Raw genomic sequence first — 23,805 nt, forward strand, 5'->3', positions numbered from 1 at the left:
TTTTTGCCTGGTTCCTTCTAATCTTCGCAGGTTGCAGGTCGGACGATCGACAAGCCAAATCTTCAAAGCGGAGACGGTTTCGTTTTAAGTCGAATCTATCGCGGAAACGAGGGCAGCGTTTTCTTTGATGCGGGTAAAACGAATTTCGCGCGAATATTGTCCGAGAAGGAACTCGGGGAACGCGTCCCTGGCCCGAGGTCGCGTTCTCCCGGGATAAATCCTACGGCCACGAATCCCGTTGCCCGATAATTTCGTTTTTTCCCTCTTTCCTCGTTGGTGCTTCGTTCGCTTCTTTACTGGCCGCAATGCAATAACATCGTTCCCCGGACCACTCTTTGACGTTACCCTCTTTTCTAACGGAGCCTCGGCGAACCGCTTTACCGGAAAAATAGAAAAGAAAATTAACGACGTCAGTGAAAATCTTCTTACCAAAAACCATGCCGGTTACACCGACTTTTTTTTCTCCCTTCCCCGTTGTAGACGTTAGCTCCGGGTTAGAAGGATATCCTCTTTGTTACACCGTAATTCCTCTTTCTTTCGCCTGCCCCGCCCCCCTCTCTCTTCACGTTCTTTATTTCCACCTCAACTTCTCGTTTTCTTTCTGCCTCTTTCTCACAACCTGGCTTCTACCCTTCACGCTCGCATGTTCTCTCCCTCGTTCTTCTCCTTCGTTCGTTGACCGTAAAAGTCTACGTAGACGAGTGTTGCTGGTTTTTCGGCCTCGTCGTATCCTCCTCCACAACGTAACTTTCTTACGCCACGTTCAAAGCCACGTCTCGTTATTCTCGCAACTTTGCGATCGTTAGTTCCGCTAGGAAGGGAAACTGCAAGAGAAACAGGCCGACTAGTACGTTTCCCCTCCTGGCGACGGTAATTCACGCTCGGGCCGCATTAATTATCGATCAATCCGTAAGCTGTTGAGCCCTCCCTGCTGGCGCGCTTACTGGCTGCTCGCTTGTAGCAATTCTTTTTATGGGTTAAACGATGTAACGGGATTCAAGGTTGATCGGAATGTAATCTCTCTACACCTAGAAGATTTTGATAGTCGGAAGAAAGAAGAAGAAACTACGATGTTCGAGCTTTTGCTTGAGAATTTCGATCGAGAATGTAAGGTAATACGACAGGCAGTGTATCTAACGATAAAATAACGCCGAAATATAGCTCTCGAAATTCTCTTTCTCTGTTTCTCGACAGTCTTGTGCTTAGATCGTGACAAAGACGTGTTTTCTTTCTTTTCTCCTTTTTTTTCTCGCACAACACAGATTTTTCGCTCGATTCTCAATCGCTCGTCATCCGCGTAAATTTCTGCTACCTTACGATGTGAATATTCGTGTGGACGCGTTTCAGGATTAAACAAAATTTGATAAAAGAAGCCTGCTACGGCAATTGCTGGCCGTAAATTGCGAGCGAAACGGTGATCGTTTATAGCCAGCCAAGGCACGTTTATGAATTATCTTTACGACCTGTGAAATTTGTGACGCGACGTTTTATTTAATCGACTCGGGTGAATTATGGGCCGTGACCTCGGCTGGCGTGCATATTTGAATTTGAATTTTTGAAAATTTGAAAATTTGAATTTTTGAATTTTTGAAAATTTGAATTTTTGAAAATTTGAATTTTTGAAAATTTGAATTTTTGAAAATTTGAATTTTTGAAAATTTGAATTTTTGAAAATTTGAATTTTTGAAAATTTGAATTTTTGAAAATTTGAATTTTTGAAAATTTGAATTTTTGAAAATTTGAATTTTTGAAAATTTGAATTTTTGAAAATTTGAATTTTTGAAAATTTGAATTTTTGAAAATTTGAATTTTTGAAAATTTGAATTTTTGAAAATTTGAATTTTTGAAAATTTGAATTTTTGAAAATTTGAATTTTTGAAAATTTGAATTTTTGAAAATTTGAATTTTTGAAAATTTGAATTTTTGAAAATTTGAATTTTTGAAAATTTGAATTTTTGAAAATTTGAATTTTTGAAAATTTGAATTTTTGAAAATTTGAATTTTTGAAAATTTGAATTTTTGAAAATTTGAATTTTTGAAAATTTGAATTTTTGAAAATTTGAATTTTTGAAAATTTGAATTTTTGAAAATTTGAATTTTTGAAAATTTGAAAATTTGAATTTTTGAAAATTTGAATTTTCGAATTTTTGAAAATTTGAATTTTTGAAAATTTGAAAATTTGACTTTGTCGACGGAAGGACACCACCGGGGCTTTCCACGAGATTCACAGAGATCAGAACGGTGTTTGTTAATATCGTTAAGTCCGGTTTTCGCTGACAAGACTGTACGCGACGGCTGTTCCTCCTCTGTTGCTTCACTGCCGTTTCCATTAACGAGACTAACGCGTACAACGTCGACATCGTCCCTTCTCCGGATTGCGGTACGGAATGCAGGTCTACGATGGTTACTCTTTTTATTAAAAATGAGCCATCACGCCGGTGCGATGATCGATCGACGTTGGCCAAGTTCGCTGTTCACGATGTTCGCATAATTTATACGGAGCAACGAAAAAAGTCCTCGTGTACTACGCTATTTCAATTTTCTCTGACAGTTTTGCGTGTCATCTGCTGCGTTGCGTCATTTGCTGATTCGTGATTCTGGAATGACTATCGTCAAATGTTTTTCTAGACAGACCAAGATAATCTGATAAAACACAGATAGCACGCTTAAAATAATTTGTACAAATAATAGTCTCCGAATACAAAGACGATCGATCGATCGACGACTTTGATTTCATCGTGCAATCGTGTTCATCGCGAGACCATTAATTGGCCATCGTCTGCGTAAAACTCAGGCTGAATTTGTTATTATATAGTAAAATATTCTATATACTAAACTATATTTGTCTTTTTAATGCCGAATCAATTTTCCAGTTCTGGTATTGGTTTGTTCAAGGACTGAAAACTCGTTCAAATCGTTTTATGTCACGATAACCTATCCTGTCCACGACATTTCTCTATTTTAATTAGAACATTCCGCCTGCAAACCTTAAATTATCACGCGTGGAAGAAAGGTGCATTTGTCGGTAGAACTCGCGTCCTCTGAGCGGCTGTTTCTCGTCCAGTAGAGCAGCCATACGATTAAACCGACGGTTTCCGCCGTGTTTGTTCTACGTTTCCCACGTCGTCCTTGTTCCACTTCCCATTGAGATACCACATTGCTTTCATCAAGCGTCGGTCACGAACAAACGTTAGGCGATATTGCTTGCCGATATTTTTCACGCGTGACACTGTGCCCCGGTTTGTACCTGGCATAAGAAATCAAGGGGCACCGTATATATGTTTTCGAGAGCGTTGCGCTGAATAATGCACCAACTGATCGAGTAAGTTTCCATACTTTGCGACGGTTATTCAGACCTCGCAACATTGGTAATGGACGGTATTAGGAAGGTAGGCGTAGGACGCGTCGCTTATGAGGGAATATTTCATAGCTGGGAAAGTTATTCGAGGCGACTAGGGCGACTTTAACCGATCATTTGTCTTACGTCCGTTGGACGAGGAGTATTCTTTGCGCGGAAAGAGAGAATAAAAGTACGGCTCTTCTTGCGATAAGACAGCATCCTCTTCGACCCATTCCCTCCTTTCAATTACCGTTTAATTGGATTCGAGGAAAAGACGTGTACGTCGGCTTTGCCCAGCGTGATTATTCGAGCGGAACTCGAGTTTGCCAGAGAGAATCGTTAGGAGATCGTTGTTACCTGGTCGATGCGACGTACTTTGGCGTAGCCTGCTTTATTTAGCCTCTGCAACGGAGAAAATAATGTCGATCTAGTTTCGCGTTGTTTCGAAGGAAAGTATGCGCTCGGAAACTGTAGTCGACAGCGGGTTGGCGAAGGTACCGAGAGATGAAACGATAACAGAGCGCTCTGGATGGCGAGAGTAAGCTATAACGAAATAACGAATATGAAAGCGAACATTAGAAAATCAATGCAGGGTACACATTTCTGACGGACGAAGGACTTGGAGAGGGCCGCGAAATCAACGAATACCGTTTGCGTTGGCAAAACCGAGACAGTGTCAATTTTCATTTGCATAGTCGGACAAGCAGATTACGGTGGTTAGATATTAAAGGGAACGAGCGAACGGTGGTACGCGTTTTGAAACGCGGTTTGTAACTGTTCGTCAAACGTTATAGCGCGTCGACTCGCGTCTTATCAGCGTATTGGCGCGGTGCGTTCTCGTTTCAAAGCGAAATTTCCTACGATTTAGCCACGTCGGCGACGCGCGTTAATTACTCGAGATTTATCTGGAGCTGCATGCTGCCTGTTGTGCGCCAAGGACGGCCCAGGGAAATGCAATTACGCGTGTGTCTGAACCCGCTGACTTTTCACACGTGTATCAACTTAATGGCGTAATAACGCTACGTAAAAAGGGAACTAACCGTGTCAAGGATGAACGATAATTCTCTTCTTTTAAGAAGAAACGAGGAACACGAGGGCGAACTCGAGAGTCGAGACAGACTCGTTGATGCCGGAGAAGCGTATTATATTTTTTCCTCTTTCCTCGTTTCCTTTTTTCTTCTCGTTTCGCGAACATTAGTTAAGATTACATTCGTGTTGCGCCTCGTTCGTAACGTGCACCGCTAAACAAACGCAGGAAATGGAAAGAGAGAGAAGAGAGAGAGGGGGGGGGGTGAAAGGTGAATAAAATACAGAAAAAAGCGTAGCTGGAAGTGCAGCCAGTCCGTTGACTGAGCGGATTAAAATGGACGCGACAGGAGGTGCTGTGAATATCACTTTTCCAGCGTGAACGATAACATTCAGAATGTTCGAGGCCACCGGGTATCTATTGAAATTCCCGCGACTCCTGTTTCAACGGATCAAATCCTACGGGTTTTCCATTTGTTACCACTGGCAGACGAGAATGTGACAACCTACTGCCCGCTGCCTTTTCAACGAATTGGAACGTAGCGTTCGATCAATCTATGGTTACCCTTTCCAACGTCCACGATATCTCTTTCGTTCGGAGAAGCATCGAAGAATATCGAAATGGGACGAAGGATCGTGTGACGGGTATTAAAGTTGATTAACGTGGACTAGAATGATAGATGCGATACACCTCGCCAAGAGTACTCGACGCGAGTACAGAACGGTGTAACACACCGTCAAAGTTTTCCCACGTTCGTTCGAGTATGCGTTGTTCCGCGAAAAATAAAAAACTCGGAACTGGAGAATTCCAGAGACCTAGAAATTGAGAACTCGACGACTATAAAAATTTACATTCGGCCGACTCTAAGAACGCTCTAAAAATCGGGGATTCGATAACTCTGAAATTAGAAAAATTGCGAGTCGGGAAACTCTAGAATATTGGAGAACTCGCGAAGAATTCGAAAATTCCAGAACCTCGAATCTCTAGAGATCGCGAATTGAAATTCTCGATAATACCACGACCTAAGGATTTATGAATGAACTGCAGGAAAACGCATGATTCATTGATTCAACTGCATTGTGTAACACCGCGATACATAGAAAATGACAGTGTACTCACCATCATCGCGGTATGTCGGAATAACAACAGCGTTGTTTCGTAACGCGGGCAAAGTACGTCCGCGTAAAGTTCGACTGTGCACGTGTCCTTGTCATCGCTCTCTTCGCGCCACTCGACCCATAAATCGCGTCGCATTTTCACCTGGTATTAGTACAGTTCGTTTCACGCATGACGAAGTCGCCATTATCCAACGTCTATGGGGAGCACTCTCGTCTTTAACTTTGTATCTACATAACGACGCGATGCATCACCATACATTATACTGGACGTCTGGTGGTTTCCATATTTTCGTAGTCCCGTCGAGCTTTCTTGAGCCTCGCTTTCTCCGTATACCGGCGAGTTTTCCATGCCGCCAGTGACACGGAAGTAACGCACGATCGATTACACGCGAGGCTTATAAATAACTTCGTTTGTGTGTGGTTGCACGATGCTCGGATTAAAAACGAACGATCGATCTCCTTAAAGAATATCCGAGCTCGCGAAAAGCCAAACGATCGATTAATCGGATGCTTTAGTCAGAGATTATTACGATCACGGAACTGAAAGTTAACGAAGAAATCGATTTCGATTATATTGGCGATCGAGTTACAATTTAACTCGTACTTTCCGATAAATAAATTATCAACAAAATGCATCTGTTTCGTGTAAAATCCCGACTCGTAATCCATCAAAGAGCACGTTGGATAATTTGACTATTCGGCTCGATAGGAAGTTGAAAAAGAGAATCGTCTATCGACGAAAAGAAAGAAAACGGATTACCAAGATTAACCGAGTAATCCAGGCCGATCTGGTTAATTCGACGACACGTAGCCAGCAAAGAGTCGGTTCAGCATCGAGCGAAATTGGACGAGCCTGTCCGATAATAAAAAGCGCTCTCCTCGGGGACTATTAAGACATTCGATATATCGATCGTCGTCTAAATCGTTCCCTTCGTTGATTTTATAACTAAATTTTACGATACACCACGCCATACGCGCACGCGGTGTTGTTTCAACCTGGTCGAGCTAAGAGATTCGCTAACGAGGCGAATGAATAATTTGAATTCCTGCTTTTCCATGGCTGGTAATCGGTCCATAATTCATCTGAATTCCACTCTCATCGCGCAGTTCACCGTTACCAACGGAAGGAAACGTAATGACGTTAAATGAACAGCGTTCCCTTTTCGCGGAACGGAGGGAGTTTGAACGTTTCACGGTTAGTCGACCATAGGAAAATTAATTTGATCGTTAGGCGAGAACGCGAGAACAGGATTAGAATTTGGTGTAGTGAAGCGCGAGGCAGCCAGTCGTTCGGCTTGTCCTTTTATCTCGGTCTGGTGCAGATTAGCAAGACTTAACACGGTTATTGTTTTCGTAATCCGCAGAACATCTCTGGTTCGGTAAACATTTTCCTTTGAATACGCCACCGCACGCCACCGTGACTTTCTTCTTCGAACATTCGCACTCTGTTTTACCTTTCTTCTTCCTTAATTCTTCTTTCATATTCTTTTGATGAACGAGACGTTTAATAGAACGCGAACGTTGAACGCGAGTGACGAGAATATCGTACCTGTCAACGGCAAATAAGTACGTACATACATTGATCGAAGCTGACGCACGGTGTACTAGAAAATCACAAAGGCGAATTTCTTCGGTTCTTGTTACGCGCAAGGTACAGGAAAGAGCTCTGAGCTTTTCGTAACTCCTTCCAGCGTACACGCTTGTTTGCATATTTTATTCAGAGATTGTTGTCTAGCTTTATCACGCTAGAGAAAATTTGCTTGGAGTAACGAACATCGCGATTAGTAACATTTTTATCTTAAAGCTATACTTTTTACGTTATCTACGATTTCTCAGACGAATCTATTTATTTTTTATCGTACGCTACTTTTATTCACATTCGCGAGAAAATGTCTCTCGCGTCGCCGTTCGATGCCATTACGTTAATTTATATTTTTAATTATCTTAAAATATACTCGATTCTGGTCACGTTTTCTGTTCGAAAGGTTTGACGTTCGTCCGTTATTGTTCGATGTTTACTCTTTCGCATCGAGAAGTAACAACGATGCGAGTAAGTCATCTGCATTTGTATCTTCCATCGAATATAAAGCGACAAGTTTTAATTAGTTGTCGTTTCGCGTGATTTTATTACGCGGCATAATTACACGGGATGACAGGGCCGGGTAATAATACGCGTTTCGTTCGCAATGTGCTAATTAGGTTTTCAAAAAGCCGGCGCTCCTGCGCTTGTAACAATGGACAGCGAAAATGGTAGCTCGGTTTCTAGGATGTCTACGACCGATCGATAGGCCCGTGTAGCAGAAAGCAGCTACAACGAAGAGGCAGAAACAGGTGATCGACCCGAAGCTTTCGCGGAACGTTTGATGGAAACGTTCTCGCTTCGCCGATATTTCTGAATATTTTTTCTCCTTCTTGGATAAAAGTCCGAAAAAACGTTTCATAAAGTAAAAATTCGAACCGGTCGTTGCGATCCGACTTGTCGACGATTTTAACAGCTCATCGTCGAATTTTACGTTTTATCTTTAATCCGGTTCCCCTTGAAAAATGGGGAAAATTTCAGAAATTCGTAGGTCGCTGAAGAAGTAAATAACACTGAGGAAACAATGCTGCTTTATTTTAATACGTATGCAATTTTGAAAATAGTAGGTATAACGTTCTAAGGGCGATATTAATCCACGGATGTCTGGTTTGCTTGCGCAGGATGTCCTACGAGAGCTGGGACAGAAAAAGCCGCAGCTGGACGAGCTGGTGCACACCGCGGAAGCGCTGCGTGCGGACACCAATAGACAGCAAGTGCACGGCAAAGGTAAGCTCATTCTCTTTTCCCCTATTTCAACCCGTTTCAGCTTTCAGAAACTTTTATTTCGCGTTTCCATTTAATTCCACACGCTCCAACCTAATTCCCGTTACGCGGTTATTCACAGCTTACAATTGCCAAGTATTTCGAATTACGAGCGCTATTCGTTAGGACAGGTGATAATTTATTACCAGTTAAATCGTGAAACGAACGTAGAACGAGATTGGTAATGAGAATATCGTCATCGCGGAAGATCGATATCCGTATCGATAGCCAACGACCTTAATAAGTTTTTGTCGTCGCAATTGATAAGGGTGCACGGTTACTGCTTGCCAAGCACTTTTCAGGCCCCGGCAAATTTCAGAAGTTTAATTATCGGCCTTGATTGTTCGACCAAAGTCTGTAATAAATTGAACCATCTGTTCCACGGGACAGCTACTTATTATACGAAGTATCTTGCTCCAAGCCGTTCTTTTCAATCGTTTCTTACATCCGATTGAACGGATCGCGTGCAAAGGATTTCTCCTCTGTCAGCGATGTTCTTATGAAATCGTCAATTTGTCTTTTCTTCTACCTGCAACTTGATTCCGTAATAAGCGATCGGATATCCGAACATCGTCCTAATGATATAGTAGGAATATTAGCTTATAGACAGCTCTTACTCGTGAAATATAAAATAAAATAAAATAATTTACTCTCGTTTAACACTTTGACGGTCGTTCTTTGCCTTCGCTTTGGTCGGCTACCGTCGCGTTTACGAGATTTCAGTTTCTTTTTTTTTTTTAATTTAATCGGCACTTGAAAGCGAAGCAAATAATTTCTATGTTCGATGGAGCTCTATCGAAGCGAAACGATTTACGAATGCATTGAAAAGACCAGCAATTTGCGAGTCTAATGATCCAGTGAAAACGGATGCTCAGAAAATGATTATATTCCTGCTTCTGGGATTATATTCTTAAATTAAACGATATAACTGTACGGAGCAATCAGGAAATAAATAAATAAATTTATATAATCATAGTAATCACAGTCATATAATAACAGTGCTGGAAGCGATCAATGGCAAAGCATTGACGCGGTTTCATTTTCTCAAGATCTTTAAACTTCGACGATTCCTCGATTCTTAAAGATCTCACACGCAATCGACTTTCTACGCGGCATCGAACGTGCTGATCTAACGGTGCGAGTTCTTCGGATCGTTTCACGTGCGTTTTCCATACCGTAACGCTGGTAGTCGATTCTCGATCACTCGACAAGCATCGACTGCCGAATATTTTCTCAACGGTAATTCCAGCCGTTAATTGACGACTCTTTGGTCTATCTGGGTGGATTGGAAATTAGCTCGGCTAACCGTTTGGGGCGAGGCGAGGGATCCGATTGATTTGGAAACTTTTTAAATGCCCGCGAATCTGGCGCGGATTGACGCAATAGAGGGTCGAGCGCGGAGATTAACGGCGATGCCGTTAATTGTTTCAAGAGCCCTGGAAAACTCTCTCTCCCGCCGATGTCGCATTGTTCCTTCTATATTAGCGTGCCGGTACTTGTCAGTCCCGTCTGGTACTGCGCCCGTGCATTATAGCCAGACGATTCTTTCGTCCATTGTTTTCAGCAGGCCGCCCACTCTGCGTGAAATAGGGAAGAAAGGGTTATCAACCAGTTGGTTCCCGTCTCTTGCGTTATGCGTCGCAAGCTACGCTTCTCCTCCAGCATTCTTATTAATCGCACCTGCGCCCCCTTTTACCGTATTTCACGCTATTGAATGTCTTGGTTTCGCGTGATCATCAGAATCATGGATGTTGACGCAAATTCGTGTCTTTCGTAGATATAAGAAAGTACTAACGAATCCGGCGTCTTTTCTTTCTTTCGCTTGAAACATATTATTTTATATCTTTTCCGATGATACGTTCTTGCATCTTCAAGTTTTCTATATACTCGCGAACATCAGCAGTATGGCAATCGTATACGTCGTTTCCATGGAATCGGTGAATTTTTCGTCCAATTGCATTAATAATTCCACGACGTCGATGAATAATACGGTAGAGATCGAAGAAATTCTTATTCCTCGATATAAAGTATACAACACCGATCGTGCAATAATAATAGGACAATCTAGTACAATTTGAATGGACAGGAAAAAAAGAATATTCGGTGTCGTGACGCTACTTCATATCCTTGTAAAAACTCTACTTCGTATGGAACTTGCGACATCGAGGTGAAAACTTGTAATTCGTCTCTCTTTAACTCGATCGGAACGTATATACTAGGAAGAAAAATTGTGCGTCCAAAGTTGGCCAAGTTTATCGTTCGGCGGTACATAGAGAAATAAAAAGGTGGCCGTTTTATCGATCTAAAAATCGCTCGTACTCGCAAGCTGTCGGTTTACGGGTAGCAGCCCGATGTCTGGTTTTCCGTCTTGGCTGGCGTGCACGTGCCTCCTCGAGATTGAACCGATGCTGAAGTGGCTCGGCACGGCAACCTCGCGTATATCGAAAGGCGGCCGCATTTCGGCCAACCTCTCCACAGCAGATTTTTCATAACGGTCACGTTATCAAACCGCGGCAAATGCCCACCTAGTCCGAAGTGCTGCTGTTCCCTCGCAGCCTTTAATTACCAGCACGAAACACTGACATGCTAACGCTCTCGCGTTTCACCGCCGTTTCTTCTATGCATCCCCTGTATTATACGCTCGAATCGTTCCGGCCCTTCTTCTACTTTGTTTCTACGTAGAAACGCGTTCCTAACTTTTTATATTATACGTCGAACCACTAATCACGTGCGTCTCGTTTCTCGTAGGTAGGAAATTGGATAGAGGAACAAATCGGATATTAAGATTTCTTTGCAATTAAAAGTAAATCGAAAATATTCCATTGTCGATGCACCGATTTACATTACCATTCGACGTTGCGAGTATTCGAATATAAAGCAAATACGATATCTGCGATTAGCGAAGATTCCACTTGAAATTTATTAAACGTCGTGCTCTCGTTTCTCGGAGAAAAGAAATACGCGAGGAACGTCCGATGTTATCGTCAAAAGTTAACCGTGCAAAAACGACTTCATGAAACATTCAGGATTCCCTTCTACTTTACGTAAACGTTTCCTATCTGCGCGTAAAATTACCGTGGAATCTTTTCGAAGGCTCCAAAGTGCATCGAAGCTAGCGTTTCAGCCAGAAAGTATCGCTTCGTCTTAAAGTACAATGGTCGTTCAGATTCTCATATCGCGTACCAGTTTATTTCTCAGACAGATGTACGTGGATGAATGCAATCGGCTGATATATACGTGGCGTTGATTCTTTTTCCGGCGGATTTCGTATTCGTCGCCGATACTTTCGCGACTATCGACGAGTAACGCACCAGAGGGAGACGAAAAACGATAGAAAATGTCTCGAGATAAGCCATTGTCCCCGCTTTTATCCCGACAGTTACGTACAGTCGACGATGCAACTTTCTTTGAGGGAAATTCCACGAATTGTCTTGAACCGTGTCGCGAAACTGGCGTCACTCGATCGAATACCTGATCTCCTTCGGCATTGTTGCCAAAACTCTCGCTTGCGGAATTAAATTCTTCCGTGTCGTTAATTAAACCCTTCTATTAACTGGATAGGGTGGCAGATTCGGGTCTGGCGAAACCGGAAGGCAAATTAACTCCAGGTGTGAAATCGTCTCCGGGACTGAGTGTTGTAAGAATGTAAAGCGACTCGCGATCGTTTGCCTCAAATATTTCCTAGCGAATATAGCGAATATAGTTTCTGTTCTTTGTGCAAAATAATTATAACACGAGCTCGATTCATGATTATACGTAGAAGAAGAGATATCAATTAGATGATTCTAAAATTAAATAGAACGTCTGACATTTTAGAACCGAGAGTAGAACTCAAATTACTAGCGATTTGAAATATTTATATCGTTGGCATAATATTTTCAAGATTACAGGAAAAGAAGGTCGCGTTACCTAATTTTCGCAGAGAAACACATTTAGAGTTCGTTCCGCTGTCAGTCAATGTCGTATTAACAAAATCGTTCGATGAAGCGGAACGCGTCTTTTTCGACCTCTAGAAACTTTTCAACTTACTTTCCAGATATTTTTATCAAGAGATCCACAGCTTCGAAACTAGTTGCTTTTTTTTTGTTACGTTAAACGTCGTATTAGACTCTGCCGTTTAATCGTACAGTTCGTTAAATTCGGAAAATCAATAGAAACGTGTCTATCACGCTGTTTCCGCCCGCGACCTTTACTTTATTATATTTGCAACTGCAATTTCCAATTCACGCAGCCTCCAAATCCGTGAAAGAGAAATAACAACAACGTCGATATTCACATCCCTGTATTTATCAAAATTCACTGTGTACGGGATTCACTGGACGTAACCATTCCATTTGCATAAACAGATTCCTACATATTCGAGCTGCTTCATACGGTATATGGAAAATCGCGGATATATTAACAACAATTATACAAGCGCGTTAACAGCTGGTCGGATCGTTTTCGGTTGACGATAATGCAGCACGGACGGTGCGTTCTCGAGGTCGGTTCGGAAGCCTCTCGGCATTGCATTCCTGCGTGCGGCTTTTGGGACACACATCCGTCGACCATGGCGATAGGACGGTGTGCGAGATAGCAACCGACTTGTACCCCAGGAATGAAGGCAAGAGCCACTTCAAAGCCGACAGCGTTTCTGTGTACGCGTGTGTTCACCACGTGTGCACCACGATAGGACGAATACACGTGCACTGTGCACGCATCCCTCTGGCTATAAACCGTGCCAATAACGCACCCTATTCTTGTCGCGTTACGTAGTCGACGCATGCCCATTACAAACGTTCTGGATTTTTAGCATTACAACGCGAAAGAATATTTCAGGGAATGTCACGGTTGCGTAACGTGCAGTCTCCGGTGTCAAAGCCAATTTTCCGATTTGATTTTTCGATATTTTTTCATCAAATCTACCGATGAAACTGCTCCGGTCATTTTCACGTTGGTTCGTTAAAATTTTGTTGCTTCTGTGTTTGCTTAATTCCGGTTCAACGCCTTAGTCCGTCCGGTAGAGGGTAAAAAATGTTTTAACGTTAGCGCAAACAACCTTTTGTCCCCCGTTTTTTGTTTTTTACAGTTCAAAAGAAAGATTATCAGCTTCCTAAAAATACTTATATATCGTATAGTTGCGATATTTACGTTGACTGTAGGCAGGTGCTGAAAAAAAAACAATCGTGAAACAAAGGTAGAAGAAATTGTACTAATATACTCGAAAGAGCCGATGTATTTTATTTTCCGAAAATGAGACGCTAGACGCGTTGATAGGCGAAAACCGCAACCTGTTGCGAGGAAGTCAGAACTTGGCATTCTCTTTATACGGATGATGTTTCATAATAGAGTCGATGAAGCGAGGCTCTGCTTCTTGGAAAGTACCCATTCGCTTCGCGAGCCAAGGGTTATTCAATTTTGACGACTCACCGAGTGGAAAAGTACGATTGACCTAACTTTTATAGCTTCCCCTATGATTCGTCGAAAGATATTTCGCGTGATAAATGGCACATCGTATAAAAACCTTGCAAAAATCACACGCTTAGAAAAACACAAGATATAGTTGGTAATAAAGCTGTACGAAGTAGAATATGGCATATACACGATGTTGTATTTTCCAAGTAAATATACAGAAGCGATTGATACCGAGTAAACACGTCCACTCGCCATCGATACCCATTTGTCCGTTATTGTCTTGTCCACTATCCTGATTAACCGAGTGTTTGTCCAGTCTTTTCGATCATAATAATTGTAATATTTATTCTGGTGGCAAATCAAACGCAAACGAGCAAAAGAAAAGAACAGAAAACGGAGTGGCAAACGCTATAAGATAATTTGCCCATCCACAAAGTTCGACGCTATTCCTCTCCCTTCAACGTAGACGAAGTATTTTCGCTGTTTGAAACAACGACGTTTAACCACGTGGAAGGCGTAAACACGAGTTGCAAACGGTAGGAAAATATCTTATTCTCGCTCGAAGCGCGATATCAATGTTCTTCGATCGATAGACCTGTTTAATTGCACGTTTCTTTCGTAAGCTTTTTAAGATTCAGAGTCGAACCTCGGTCCACGCGTACTTTCCATAAGTTTCACTTACGGTTTATCCTTCCTGCTACAAATACTGTTTCTCTCGTTCGTGTAGAAGTGGTTCACGTACTTTTCTGGACAAAACTTGCACGTATAAGGGACGGCTACCGCACCACTTCGGTCGTCTCGCCATTTCGCAATTACCCCGAATCTATGGCGACTTAAGAGCGTTGCATATCTCCCAAATTATACGTACTTTAGGTAACTTATTGCGACTAAAGTATCAGTACGCGTCCCGGCTTCTCGCCTAATTGCTTAATTATGTCAATTAATGGGGGAACGGCAGAGCTTGCCAGCTGTGTTTCGCTTCCTCTCAGAGGATGAAGTATGTCCGGAACGTTTCAGCCGCTGACACCCTTTCGCCTCGGGCTCTCAGGTAACGAGAGAAGAGCTCTTTGATTTTCAAGCAGGCAGTTTTGTTATTCGATGCAGAACGTTAATTGTAAATTGTCAATTATTCGAGACACATGGTTAGTTGGTTCCAAGTCTCGCGATTTGTTCGCTTTCGCGAGTTGTTTATTTACGTATTCGCCTTGTTTGTTTATAAACTTGTGTCTGTTTACGCCCTTGTTTCATTTACTCTTATCAGATTCCTTTAACGTGATTTATTCCTGCCGTGTGATATAGCAGAATTTCAGCTTCGCGTGTTGAAGTCGATCTACCGGAGACGGTGTACGAGAAAGTGTTAAGAGTGAAGATTAATAGATCGTCGAGGGATCAAGTTGAAGATCTAATCCCTTTGGTTTCAGCTACTGCTTTAGCGCTTTGCTTTCGAAATTCATTAAGCTACACGGAATTACATAAATACGTCAAACGTTAGATGCCTATAAAACATTTGCTCTACCAATGTTTAAAGCGAATCCGGAATCAAAGAACGCGGTATCTCTGTTCGCAAGTTTGAATTTTTCCTTTGAAATAGTTTTCTTAAATTAGTTGTTAAACCATCTTGACTGTAATTCCGTTCTCTATCGAAACCCTTTGGTCGACGATGACTACGCATTTCGAGACGCAAGAGCACTCGTTGCCAGGCAAACGTTTATTCCACGACGGAGGTGCGTTTTCTTCCGCTTTCGTTGCACGTTTCGCGGAGCATGGGAACTCGAGGGAAGAAAAAACGAGAGTGGAGAAGAAGCAGCCGCGACAAACATAATGGGAAATCGTTGATGGAGACATTATGCTTCCTCCATTACACACGACGAGAGCGAAGTTGCTTAAAGAACGCGTCGCTGTTTGGGAAGATTGCTTTTTCTCTCTCGAAAAGGCTCGCTCTACCTCCGCCAGAAGACAGAGCTTCGTCGTTCCGTACATGGTCGAAGTTGTATTACGACGTTAACGAGCTAATCGGATTTAAAAATACACCACGCCTCTCTTTTTCTCTCTTTGCTTGTTTTTGACACATTTTCTTCTTTGATGTCTCGCAAACTTTTGTGGTTTCCCGAACGACAAGCCATCGCATACAATGTAATTTGTGGCCGAGACTACGTATTAGTTTGGGTTAAGGTGATTTCGCTGTAACCGCCGCTGCTGTTGTTCTTTCAGCCTGGAAAGTATTACGTCGTACCTGTAATATTTAAAGTTTAATGGCACCGATTGTAAAGAACGTTTCCGATAAGAATAGAAAACCTGGCTACAAACGCTGTCGTTTTTGCGTCTTTTGTATTTCGATATAAAAGTGGTAATTCGTGATTTATGAAGTGGCGCGAATGTTAGGTTTTTAAATCGTTTCTGTTCTTTTAAACCGGTCACGTTACACTCTTTACAAAAACATGGTTTCATTGATCTCTTGATCCATCCAACGCGTCCAACTCTGAATTGCTCGGCTTTGCTGGAAATCTCGTTCGATTCCCGGAGAATGTAGGTATTTTCAGTGGATCTCTGGCAGAAGGTGAGTCTCGGGTGATCTCGCGAACAAAAACACGATGGATTCACGTCGAGAGGTCTGACTGGCCACGTAGTATCAGCCTCACGATTTATCCATTTGTCAGAAGCTGCGCCATTCAAACAGTTTCAAGATATCAGCTTTGAGAATTCAAAACGTCTTCGTGTAATCTGACCGCATACAGAATGTTAGAAAATGCGAGTCGAAAACTTTGCCAACCTCTGCATCGTTTGCTGAGAGAAGCCAAAAATATCCGATCAGCATAGGTTTTAGAATCAATCATCTCGATGTATCGAATTTCGTATTCATCGTATCGATATTTAAATGGAACTGTCTGATCAATCGTCCGAATCTTTTGCATATTTTGCGGCGAATAAAGAAACAACGTTGCGAGCTTGAAGCGAATGGTAAACGCATGATCGCATCGAATTCGCAAATGTCAATTTCCCATCGAAATAGAAACACACGGATGTAACGTTTTTAACGGCAAACGATCAGCTTGGCGATCTATCTTGATTGCACATTTTTTTACATCTCTCAGTGAGTACTACAAGCTCGCAAAGTCAAAGTAGATGCTCTTTCCGCATAAATCCTCGCTTTAAACTCCGTCAAGTTACTTCGGTCTTAAATATCTTCGTTTCTCGAGACAAAAGAGCGTAGAAGTATGAAACTTGGAAGCCGTTTTACGGAATGTCAGAGTCGATTCGCAGTTTTTTCTAGCCGTATCACGGGATTCCATAGAAAAAGTGGTAGGGCTGAACGTGCACCGGTTCTATTCCCGTCACGTAGTAAATGCATCCGAGGCAATTTTACAGGCGCGTCATCCGAGCATTTTCATTTTCGGAGCCCAAGTATTCCGACATAACCGTTTCGTTGGTCGTCATAAATCATGGGTGTGTCTGACGTTTACACATCCTCGCACTCGCTCCTTTCCATGCAAGTATCTCGACGTGGCCTTGCCTTGGTCGTTGCATCGTTCGTTATAGCTACTTTCCTACGACGAAATAAAAATCGTGTTTCGGCCCTGGCCAAGAGATTCGTATCTTTGGCGATATACTTTTGTTAACGTTCGTCGAGTAAATAGCGCGCGTATCAATTACAAAATTGAATTGGGATAGTTAATTTTCAAATTTTGTTTAAACGGTCGATGTGCAGCGACAAATCACGGAAACGAAAGAGGAAAAGAAGAACGTCAACGATTGGAAAAGACGTATGGTGGTATTTGAGGCCAGGGGGGAAAACCGACGGATCGCGAAACCTTTCTTCGATGGTACGTGCATCTTCGATCGAGGATATCTAGGATAAGATGCAGGATTTTTCTTTCTCTCTTTCTTCGTTTTTTCAACCGGCGTTCTTGTGGATCCGACTTTAATAATTCACGTCACGCAGTCTCCGATACGGCAGCCAAGGAAATACTCCTGGGGAATTTGCTTTCGGTACACGGGAATGGCTGCGTGTCGATATATTTTATTTACTGCCCCCTCCTCTCCCTTTTTCCATTGATTCCTCGTCACCGGCTGATCTATGGATTTTCCTCTGGCATTCTTCAACATCTGCTTCGAATCGCGTCGTTACGTCCATTCTTGTACATTTAACCGTACATCACCGAATCACCTCTGCCGACTAACGTTTTATGTTACTTTACGCGGCCAGGGAAAGAAGAAGATTGTAAAGCAACGTAAGCTCGTACACACCCTACCTATTCGTTCCTTTTCATAGCCTTCTCATTCCATGTCCCACGATTGCTACTTATTCTTATTATGGAGATTGTTTCAACCAACAACCTGCACCTTGGACGTTCCATTTTGGTCCATATATACTATGGTAAGGTTGTTGTTCTCGCAGACAGTCGTAAATCGCTTATACGACGCAACATTTCTTACGCTTTTTTTGAAACGAGAATAACAGAGTGAGCGTAGAAAGGACGAAACGAAATATCTGCGAATAATCTTGGTCTTTGATATTTCTTTGACGTATTTTCTCTAGTTTTTAAAAATTCGTATCAGTCTCCATTAATTCCAGAATTTCTGTATTTTACGTTTCGAGCTACGAGTAATTTCGTTAATCTGTTAATTGTATCGATGATGGTTTGCTCCTGATAAACATACTTTGCGGTGGATTCAAAGGCACATCAGAACGGTATAAAAAAGCGAAGTCTACTGAGAAAGCTTCTTTGCTCCCTATCCTCTGTTCCCCCGAAATAAGACTAGCAACGAAAGTAGACAAATTCGAAGGAGGATAATTTCTTTTCTCCGGTAGACGACCCTAAAGTTTGTCGGGACGCCGGCCAAGGGGATCGAAATACCCGCGGAATAAATGTTGATTGGAAAAAGACTCGTCCGAATTGTTCGTAATGAGTTTCGTGGCAAAACAGAAGCATCGAGCGTAATGTTCGTTTAATTCGCGCGGAAACAAGGCCTTCCCAAAGGGATGGCTTCACGATTACGAATCTTTGTCTAGTAGCTTTTTCCTACACCTTTACGAATGCTTTTAAACGTCGAAGAAATTTCTTGGGACGATCAAGATTGCAATTTTACTTACCCTGAGATCCTTGACAAAATCGATCGCAAAACTCTCTAAATATCGAAATATCGAAATAAATAAGAGTAAAATCGTTCCAACTCGATTTTGTCTGTGCCAACGACTATCACACGAATCGATATCAACGTCTTCTATAGTAGTTAATTCCAATAACAGCGAAAATAATAGCGTAAAGACGTGGTCGTCCGTCCCCAACGTTATCCATTTGCAGTTGCACCCTCAGCAACAACCCCTTCGCCCTACCGTTAGCCTCAAATACAATTTTACGCGTTTTACGCTCCTCGTCCCGTTGTTTTCTCGCCTTCGCCAACCGTTTACCGCGCATTTCACGTTAGAATTGAAATGCAAACGCGTTTATCGCGTTCGTTACCAATGGGCTACTTAACAATTCTTTTCTCTCGCCGGTCGCGTTTCAGTCGCCGGAAGTTTCGTATATTTTATAATCCATGCATCTGGATCGCGCGTGCGATTTTCGCGCTGGCAAATGCGAACAATACCGTCATCACCAGGACGTATCGCGATTCGCACTTCCGGTGAGTGCGAACGCGGCTGAAAACCATGGAAAATCCGATTATTCGTATCACCGGCGCGTACGCGAGAGAGTAGAGGAGATATGGAGAGGAGGAAACGGAGAGAAAGACAGAGAAAGAGAGAGCGAGAGAGGGAGAGAGATATCCCGGCCGGATTTCCAAAGCCGACACCGCATTTGCGGGGAAATTACAATATAACGCGCGCCCTCTGCGTAAAGCGGAATTTATTACAGCGCGTTTACACGCGTAAAACATAGGTAAGCGACGTCGATCGACGCAGGGAATTGGTGGCGCGTGAAAAGTGGTGGGCTCGTTCGATGCCCGATTATCTTGCTTGCTTAGAGCGTAATCGCTCGTTTGTTTGATCCATTTGCTCGCCTGCGCGTCGAGGAGTGTACAGCAGCGTTATCTGGCAATCGGATGGATCGACGTTCTAAGAATTTGAATCGCAAATGAAAGAGGTAGATCTCTCGTAATCGTGTAAAATATTTTTAAATAGCCGCGCAGGATTGCGATATCCGCAAGACGAAATATAATATTTTGGAAAAAATGGGTCATCCGTGATTGGAATGAAATTTTAGGGAAATAATAGGACAGGAAGTTGGAGGATTCTATGAGGAAACGCTTGCTCAAAGTGTCGGCATTACAGGGAGCTAATATAGATAGTAATTATTCAAGTTGATATAGGGAAACGAAATTGAACACGTGGCCGAGCGGAATGCTGTACGTTAATAACTTAACGTCCGATTCTCCAGATCTACTTACCCGAAGGCGTACATTTCCGGTCTGCGTTTCCTAACCTGGCATCTCCGCGATGCCTGCGAACGAATCGAACGTTAACGAGCTTACCTTCGTTCGGTGCGTCTCGAGGCTTCCACCCTCCGGCGGGACATTCATTAAAGGCGAGAAAAGAATTCCAAGGAAGGAAGTTATTAAAGTTTCTTTTCACGTAGAGTCAGAAACGATTCCGAGACAGGGAAGAGGCAGGGTTAAAGAACGAGAATGTCCCGGTTATGAGTTTTACGAGCGAGCCGCTGCGTCCAACGCACGACAGACCACTTCGTCAAAACTCGTTGAAAATTGCGATAATGCTAACGATTTTCCCTCGGACGAACGAGCCACCGTTATGCACGCTCGACACGTTCAACCTAAATCCTCGTTCGATCCCGAATCTTCCTTTATCAAATTTCTGTCAGATTGGCGAAAATATGCTGCGTTCGCTCGGATCATCGATGCGATTATCGAAGGGCTTCCTTGCTGGCGTTTTACTTTGCTCGATAGCGCTACGGGAACTTGTATCTTTACACCGTCCAACTTTCCAGAGTCGGTACAACTTTTAAAACTCGTAATCTTTTGCTTAATATTCCGGGATAGATTGCTCCGTGACGGTAATCCAATCGCCGTAACGATCTTCTTCGAGGTACTCGTGCTCCGTCCTTTTTTTTTTCTTCGTTCTATTTTCCTTCGCTTTTATCGCCGATGATGTTCGATCGAAGGTAGACCGTGCGACGAGCAGGCGTGTTTGGTGAAAATTAAGAGGCGCGCAAACTCGAAAGCTCTGCCTGCAAGACGGTGTTCTCGACGAGAGTCCGCGTCGACGAGCGGTAAATTAGTATCGCTAGCTGTACCGGTCAGGCGAGATTATCCCGCACCGCGCGCCCGGAACGATTCTTCTACGATTTACAGGAAAACCATTTTGCGGAATAAGAGTGTTCTCGAATCTGCTGGCGAAGATAAGGGTAGATTACGTATAGGCGCGGTGCTTAACTTCGTCCATATAACGTTCCACACCGGCAAGGAACGATCTCGTTCGTTGAATTTTTATGGTTGTTCGCCGTACCGGCTGTAACGCCCTAGAAAGTACGATAGTATTATTACGCCAGGAGATCTTGAAATATTGCCTGGCCGTATATTTCATGTAAGTGGGCGATTCCGTTGTCTCGGACTGAGAGAAGTGTGGCAGGCAAGAAGACAGTGGCAGAGAGACAGCGCAGGAGATTCGATCGAAACTCGCGTTTATTCCATTTCGTTTGTGTCCCTTTCAATGAGACTACCGTACTCGCGGAACACGAGAACGTAAATCACGTTGCAACAATGGGATGGAAAAATTGCCAGCGTGTACTTATCGAACTCTCTGATACGAGAGACCTTGCGGCTCGTTGTACTGCAAAGTACCGGAGCTATCACGCTACCAATGTGTTATCGATCGAAAGCAAAGAATAACACCGAGATTTTCTAATTTTAAATTTACAAAGTATAAATCGAGGAAATTGTACGCCGACAACAGCGCCGGAGAATTCGCGATGAGTTGGGAGAAAATAAGAAAAGTCTATTATGAAAATTATATCGTCGATCGAACGAGCTTTTATAAAAATACCATGAATTTTTTACACAACCATAGAAATAAACTACGATCAGCCTATCCCGGAATATCAACGTTCCAATTTTCCTACGAAATTTTTCCAATTTTATAAACGGTTAGATCAGGGCAACGATCGTTGCAGACCTATCAAACGTTTGGTAAACATCGCGCGCGGTTTCCTCTGGGCTAATAGACGATTTCGGGAATTTCGCTCGTTCTTCCACCCTCCTCCCTCCCCCCTCCCACGTTTCACGGTCGACGAACGAAATATTCCAGCCATATTCCGCGGAAAAGCATTACCGAAACGAACACCGTCGTCGACGTTCTTTTCTCTCGACTTTACTACCGTCTGCCGATGGAAGACGAGCGATCGTCGATCGGATCGCAGTGTTTCCTCGTTGGCCACGGAAATCAGTTTCGACAACCGCGAAATGGCGCTTTTTCAACCTGTCATCCGCGCGTTTCGGTCAATCGATAGTTACGCGTGCTGCCTTTTTCTCTTCTTTCTTTTTTCCTTTCTTTTTTCCTCTTCGGTTTACTCTCGTCTGCCACTCCACGTAACGCAACAGTTATTTTTGTCATCCATTTCCACGCAGAATTTAATATCCGACCGGTTGGTTACGACGATTAATAGCGCGCGGATCGTGTACGATGGAATTAAACTTTCTACCAGTTAATTGCAGTTTGCATACAGGATTATTAGGTACGCGGAAGCGCGGCTGGTCCCGCGTTTTGTCGATACCGATTTAGCCTCGACACACTAGCCATTTTGTGGTTGTTTCTTTAATTCACGTTGATCAAGTTTCGCGGTGGTAATTGATATCGATATCGCTGTTTGTCCATATTAGCTGCTGTTCCGCGATTTATCCAATTTAACGTAATTTCGGGCTCTAACAATTCACAATTTTACGGCTTTTCGTTTCACGGTTGGACAAAAATTCGATCTCCTCTGGGCGCGATTCATCGATCGTTCACGGTCACCGAAGACGTAAACGGCGTGCAAACGATCGAACGATAGGCGACAAAACGGCAACGACGAGGCGAAACGTTGCCACGCGTTGGAATTCGATTTTCCTAGACGGAACCGCATGCGAGACGACGCGTCGACGCGCGATAATTAACGGTTCGCATTGTGACGACAAAATCGTAGCTGGCGAAATGTCTGTTCGTCGGTAGCGAGAAACGCGCGATCCCCGTGGCGAGCTATTCGCCAATCGCGCTCGTTACGACGGGGACGACGTAACTTGCACGCGGGACTACCTTTACCAAGTCCATCGACCGGCGCCAGAGAGCGAGAAACTACCAGAGTAGGTTGGCGTTCATTAACATACAACCACCGTAGTCGTCGTCGTAGTAGTCTTCGTGGTTGGTATCGTCGTGAGTGTAACGACGACGACGAGTAATTACGCACGCCTAACGCGCTTGTGTACAACTCGCGACGAAGGTGGCCGGAATACCACGCACGAGCCAGCTCGTTCGCGTGTGTCGTACGTGCTGGCCTAGAGACGCGCGTGGCGCACCAGCCAGCCGGGCGCACACGAGCCTTTCGATGTACCTGGAAGAAGAAAGGCTATGGATAGTACGAGAAGAGTACGGAAGAGCGAGAGAAACTGGTTTGGGGGGCTTAGAAAGATAGAAAGGATGGGAAGACGAGAGAGAAAGGGAGTAGACGACGGTGTATATCCGAGGGATGGCAGAGTTCGAAGTTGGAGGGCGTAGAAGAAAGGCAGAGAAGGGGGATGAATAGTAGTACCGTCGTCAGTATCTACCTGGTGCACCGGTAGTCGAGGGGATAGACGAGAGGTTATTCCACCTACACAAGAGAAACGGTGCCGGTAGAGCTGCTCTGGTGGCAATGGATAGTGGTTGAAGGACAGAGAGAGAATTCGGTGCTGGGTTGCGCCGATGGTGGAGTCGCCGTTGATGGTGGTTGTAAGGATGGTGGCTGGTGATAGTGTGATGGTAGAAGAAGGTGGTGGTAGATAGAGTGGGTGGTAGTGATGGAGGGTAGGACGGTGGTGGTGGTGGTGGTGGTGTAACGCAGCGGTGACAAGGACGATGGTGGTAGAACGGTGGTGGTAGTTGTAGCAGTAGGAGCGG

At 43.5% G+C, this 23,805-nt stretch overlaps 1 protein-coding gene across 9 annotated transcripts in view; it reads left to right on the top strand.

Moving 5' to 3' along the window:
• LOC100747894 (dystrophin, isoforms A/C/F/G/H) overlaps positions 1–23,805 on the top strand; it is a 445,522-nt gene that overhangs the window by 92,627 nt on the left and 329,090 nt on the right. For all 9 annotated transcript variants that reach the window (XM_033320912.1, XM_033320911.1, XM_012386070.3 and 6 more), the window contains one exon: positions 8,186–8,291. In XM_033320912.1, the coding sequence (XP_033176803.1) occupies positions 8,186–8,291 (106 nt within the window). The remainder of the gene's footprint in view (positions 1–8,185; positions 8,292–23,805) is intronic.

Source organism: Bombus impatiens, unplaced genomic scaffold, assembly GCF_000188095.3.
Source record: "Bombus impatiens unplaced genomic scaffold, BIMP_2.2 scf_0377, whole genome shotgun sequence".
Classification (NCBI taxonomy): Eukaryota; Metazoa; Arthropoda; class Insecta; order Hymenoptera; family Apidae; genus Bombus; species Bombus impatiens.